The following is a 6,000-nucleotide window of genomic DNA, read 5'->3' on the forward strand; positions in this document are numbered from 1 at the left end:
ACCCAGGGCAAAAGCTTCAGGGTAGCTTTCAGTAGTTGGGAAATCAGAGGTAATTTTAAAACTAAGTCATAATGGGATTCTTGTAAACTTGGGGTAAACACACACTTTTTCGCTGATAGATGAGACACTGTAAACACAGGATTTATGTGTTATGTCTGGGTGATATGAAGTACTGTGGTGGAGTTATGGTGGTAGAAAGGCCATGAGGAGAGAAAACTGGGGCTAGGAGTCTAGAGCTTTGGGTGTTAGTGCTGTCTTCATCTAATAACGTCTTTGTTATTAGGGATACTTGCAGGGATTTCTGCTCTTGGTAATGGTGAACCAGGTAAATCTGGTCAGCCTTACTCCTGAGAAGTTGCCTACACAATCTCAAGCTCTGAAGTTCTCATCATACATTCTTGATGCCCTTGGTAGGTAAGCAAGTAAAATAGTAAAATGTCCTTTCTGGGAGAAAATATCATTATCCCAGGACTCAAAATAATTTCTGCAAATAATTTTTCAGATACAATGCTTACGAGCCTAGGTAAGTAGGCACGTAAAAAGATAAAATTTATATGGGAGCCAGGAAAACTCAGTTCTAGTCATTTGTTCTGTCGACACATAGGTCATTACTATGAAAAAAAAAACCCCTCTAAACATCAACTGCCTCATATAAAAGTAGATTGGATAATATTACCTCTAATGTCTTTCTTAGCTTTGCCTCAGTTTCCTCATCTGTCAAAGGGTAAATAACAGGCACTGTTGTGGTACCCAAGTTACCAGGAAGAACAAATAAAAGTAATTCATGGCCCTGGCAGCGATGTGCACGAAGCCTGTGGATGTCTACATGGTACGGTTGGGTCTCTCAGACCCCTGTTGCTGGCTGGGCCCCCGATTCATTGTCAACCATCAAACTTACATTGTTGTCTCTCATGTCCTTAGAAGCATAATAAATCAGCCTTTGGACGATGGCGTCATCCAAGATGTCAGTGTTCTGAATAATGGAAGTCAGATGACTGTAGATCTCTTCCTGTGAACATACCAGGGATGTACAGAAATTTGAGTTGCAAAACGAAAGGAATGAGAGGAAGCCCAAATGAATACCACCGTTAAACTAAGCAAGGTATCTCTACTACACAACAGATTTTTGCATATCTTAATTTGGGCTTCCTGAACATAATATGCATCTTTAGGAGCTGAGGGCTTTTAGGTAGAGCAAAGTTCATTCTAAAAACTATTTTTTTAAAAGATTTTATTTATTTATTTATTTTTAGAGAGGGAAGGGAGGGAGAAAGAGAGAGAGAGAGAAACATCGATGTGCGGTTGCTGAGGGCCGTGGCCTGCAACCCAGGCATGTGCCCTCACTGCGATCGAACCTGCGATGCTTTGGTTCGCAGCCCGCGCTCAATCCACTGAGCTACGCCAGCCAGGGAAAAACTATTTTAACTTGACTACATTCCTATGGCAAAGTCTAACTGATGGCAAGGGTGGACTACCTGACAATCAAGGTCTCTTGAAATCACTGTGGTGGGGCACTCAGAGGGAATGGAAATGCCCATCGACTTAACTGTTGCTCTTGCTACCAGGGAGTGGCCATGGTATTTAGGAACAAACGTGATTCCCAAAGAGGCCACTAAGCTACCGGACTTGTTCCTAAGGGAGTTTTATAGGCTCTTGCTCCATTCATGCCTTTGTGGGGAGAAAGTTGAAATTTGCTATTGTTGTTGTGTGGATAGAGCTACAGACTCTGAGAATTGTACGGCTTGACCAGACGCTGTGTGAGAAGGCTCTTGCAGACAGCTCCATGGCCTTTGGAAGATGAGAGACTGGGGTTCTGAAATCTCCATCAGCCCCAGCATGCCGCCTCAAGGTACTGTGTCTGTATTTCACATGTGAAACAACTCTCGTTGAATACAGACCCTCACCGGCAGTCGGGGTAGAGAACCACTGGACTAAGCGAGAAAAGACCAGGCATCGTCCCTCTCAGGGCGGCTACACTGAGTAACTGTCAGGAGCCTTACTTTGCGGGTAGACAGGCTTGTGTTGGGATGCAGCCCTGCTGTTCCGAGGCGAAGCATGTAAGTTCTCTGTGCCTCTCTTTCCTTAGGTGTCAAATGGAGCTCACAATACCTACCTCGTGAAGCCGTGAGGAGGGAATGTACTCTGATGCACTGTTGTTTGCAAAGCTAACAGTAAGTGCACATCAAAGGGTAGCTGTTGCTCTTTTACAAAAGGTTAATGAAGCCAGATAGCCTTCGCGTCCCAGAGGAAAGAACAGTTAATTGTTAATCAGCATTGTAGACAACCACAGGAGATCTTCTGGGATTTTCAGGGGAGTGCTAAGATTATTCAGGAGGAGGCTGCAATCCACAGGCTTGTGAGTCCGACATCCCCTTGTCCACACACTCCTCGAAAAGATTATGGAAAGGGGCATTCTTCGCTAACTTCTAGAACTGGGTACTCTGATTCCTCCAACGCCAAATGTAATTGTTTAGAGACTATGATGACATTCATTGAAAGTGCATTTTCTGACGAAATGATTGCCACGTGAGAAACCAGAGAGAAAAGAGGGGGTTGAGGCAAAGAAGGACGGGTGTGAAATGCTGAAATAACCTAACTAGGAAAAGTGAATGGGAAGGGGATTTCTCTCTATTTTTCTTACCTTGCTGATAATATCTTCCTTGTTCAGCATGCCAAGAGTGAGGTTAATATCTCCAAAAGTCTCTGAAATACATGGAAAAAAATGAATTGAATCTATGCTACAGTGCCTTCCTGTTCATTATAATCAATAGTCACAGAAAAGTTTTCTCTCTCCCTCCCTCTGTCACCCCCGGCCCCTGCTTCTTAACTGCCGGCTCTCGGTTGGCAGGAACTGTGTCTCATTCATATTTCTTACACTTGACATACTCAAAACTCACCGATGCTAAGCATTTTTTCCCAAACCTAAATTAAATGTGGAGGAAAAGAGGAAAGATGCCAGATTTCTACATGTCCCTCCAGTTCTGTGGGCGTCCCCTGCCTGGCACCCTTTCCAGCAAGGCTCAGCCCTCGGGTGCCGTGAACGGAGGCGCTGACACCCGACGAGAGCCTGAGAGGGCAGCGTGGGAGATGGTCCCCCCTCGGCACACTTTCCGTCTCCCCCTTGCACACCCTCTGTCCTTCTGGGCCCTGCCGGTCCGCCCTGTGGCCCCGCCGTGCTCGTGGAAGCCTGCTCTTCCCTGATACAAACATTCTAAAGGTTTTTGATGCGCACGCTCCGGGAATATTTGTGCTTGAAGACAGCTCTCCGGAAACCGGAAAAAATGATGGAGTCAAAGAGATTGAGTAGTTTTAGGCCCCACAGCAAGTTGGCGGAAGACATACTTTTGGAGACGGTGATTCTCCACAAGCCTCCAGGTTCAACAGCAGAGCCCTTAGCACAGTCTTTTCTGGCAGGGCAGAAAGTCAACCAAACTTGAAAATTAGAGACAATATTTACAAAGAATTCTTCTTAATGAATCAGTATTTAAGGTTAAACAGTGTGGACCAAAACAAAACAAAAAAGGGCTTCAAAGAAGTAACCTCACAGCCACAGATCAGGGTGATCTGATCATAAACTCCTAAATGGGCAGGTCACGGTGGCTAGTCACACCTCAGGGTGTGTGTGTGTGTGTGTGTGTGTTGCCTTTTAGTTAATCCCTTTACTTTTTTCACCCAGCCACACAAGCCTATCACTTCTTCTTTTTTCTTTTTTTAAGATTTTATGTATTTATTTCTAGAGAAGGAAGAGAGGGAGATAAAGACAGAGCGAGAAACATCAATGTGCGGTTACTGGGGGTTATGGCCTGCAACCCAGGCACGTACCCTGACTGGGAATCGAACCTGCGACACTTTGGTTCACAGCCCGCACTCAATCCACTGAGCTAGGCCAGTCAGGGCTAGCCTATCACTTCTTAGTCAAAGGGTTAGCTGTGCTTTAAGCAAGCCTGTTCATGGTTCCTGTGCATCTAGGTTAACACCCCTTTGAAACAAGACTCTACCGCCCTCAGGAGAGCACATAACCTTGTTAACCGTCCTGTACCTTAGTCCCCACCTTGCTTCCTCCCACGTTTATGTAATATTTCTTAGATTCCCTCCTTAATTTCAAATGCATACATGAAACTGCAAAACTGTGATTTTTCCAGAACATTTAAGAACTTGCTCCCCCGCCTATGTCATCCATTTAGCTCAAATAAGCCATAAAATTTATGTACAGGTTTGGATGTTTCTTACATTAACAAAAATAAGTGGTCTTTCTTGTGTTGTAGCCAGGCAGACTATACATTTTAATGACTACGTAATCATCTCCAGGCTCCTAGTCTATCCTTGGTCATTTACGCTCAGTGTGGTTTTATCATTTTAGAATTAAGAAAGAGCAGAGAGACAGACTTACTTCAGCACAGCTTCTCAGACAACCTTTAAGGGTGTGGACCTCCCGCCATGACACACACCACCCCCTGCCCCGCAGAGGCACGTGGCCACACAGACACAAAAACACCCAACTCCTCGGGAGAGTGTGAGCCTTACCTACAGACTCCTCCTTGCCCTGAGTCATGTCTCTGCTATTTCAGGTGAAGAGATAGCACCTGAGTATCCGAAACGGTAGGCTAACAGTGCGAAGAAGCAGGTTGGCAGGCTTCTCATACAAGGTTCACATAAGATTCTCTAACTGAAAGTTCCCCCCCTCGCTTGATGGGCACGATGACCTGGAAGCTCCAGTGACGGGCTGCTGTCGAGGAGGAGGAGGAGGAGGATGCTGTATTCTACCACTACGACATTTTCTCGCTTCTGAGCTCCTGCTGACCAACAAAATGGCTGCATCTCACCAAATGCTGTCCCTTCAGTGGAGACCAGAGCACCTGAGAGGGAAGAAGTTAGAGACTGGAACTGAAACCATGTTTGCAGACCAAACGAGCTCCTCCCTCTAAACTTGGGTCCATGGAGCACAAATTTGGGAATGATTTTCAGTGGTCACTTTACAGGCTTGGTGGTGGCAAAGCCTTTATGGTGGTGATCTTGTTGATTGTTCTGCTTGGGGAAACTCGGTCACACAGACTGGGCATGCTCAGGGCGCTGGAATCCCCGCCAGGGGCAGTTGGATGGAACGTCCAACTGACGTCAGCCAAGCAAAGCTCTCTCCACGTCCCTCCCGGCTCTCCCCACCCCTCCCCACTCTCCCCACCCCACCCCGCTGGACGGACTGGGTCGCACTGCAGGCTCAGGATTTCTTCTCTTGACTTCATTCTCTCTTCTGATTTTCAAATGATTTTTTTATCCTGACTTCTCAGCTATAACGTTTTCAACTTTACTCGTTTGAACTTAAATCTGGTCTCCATACCCCCCAATCCTAAATCTAGAGGGCCACAGTTTCCAAGGTGTGTCCAGATGGGATGTTAATGTGACACACTGTTGGAGGGAGTGGGAAGCGTGTCCCGGCAGTATTTAGGTCTGGACGGGAAAGGGGCCTGGTGCAGGGGGGCGGGGCGGGGGGGTGCGGCTCAGCACCGTGCTCAGGGGCTGCTGCTTCTCTGGCTATCTCCCCTTCATTGGTGAACTTTATTTCACATTCTGAGGTAAATCGCTCCCAACTAAATCTTTGAATTCACTGTTGTTTTCACAGACCGATACTTTGCACTGTGCTTACTTAGGGGTCCTCAGCACGCTGCTGTTTCAGAACATTTGCAGCTTCCAGGTCAGCATCGCTATCTTCTGATGTGTCCACTAGTGCCTAGTAACAGGGGTCACCTGGCACCTCATTTAAAAAGTCCCTTCCCAGGTCCTTGTCAGACCTGGTAAATTAGAATGAGCGGCAGAAATCTGTATTTTTAATGAGTGCTCCTGGTGATTGTTAGGTTTGCTAAATCCTAAGGAGCACTGGCCAAGACCCTTGCCCGATCACCCATTAGCGGGCAGCTGAAAATCTGGCGGTTACCTCAAGGGCACCCACTGGGTTGGGCACAACCAGCAGCTGCTCACCTTGACGCCACGACTCAGCCACTGGAG

The 6,000-nt window shown here is 46.7% G+C and overlaps 1 protein-coding gene across 1 annotated transcript in view; it reads right to left on the bottom strand.

Moving 5' to 3' along the window:
• Positions 1–4,552, bottom strand: part of MROH2B (maestro heat like repeat family member 2B) — a 51,481-nt gene extending 46,929 nt beyond the window's left edge. The window contains exons 1-3 of the mRNA XM_045847805.1: positions 4,525–4,552; positions 2,642–2,703; positions 899–1,009 (exon numbers count right to left, since the gene is read on the bottom strand). Of these exons, the coding sequence (XP_045703761.1) occupies positions 899–1,009; positions 2,642–2,703; positions 4,525–4,552 (201 nt within the window). The remainder of the gene's footprint in view (positions 1–898; positions 1,010–2,641; positions 2,704–4,524) is intronic.
• Positions 4,553–6,000: the final 1,448 nt, after the last annotated feature.

This window comes from Phyllostomus hastatus, unplaced genomic scaffold, assembly GCF_019186645.2.
Source record: "Phyllostomus hastatus isolate PE091 unplaced genomic scaffold, TTU_PhHast_1.1 phas_contig_58, whole genome shotgun sequence".
NCBI lineage: Eukaryota > Metazoa > Chordata > Mammalia > Chiroptera > Phyllostomidae > Phyllostomus > Phyllostomus hastatus.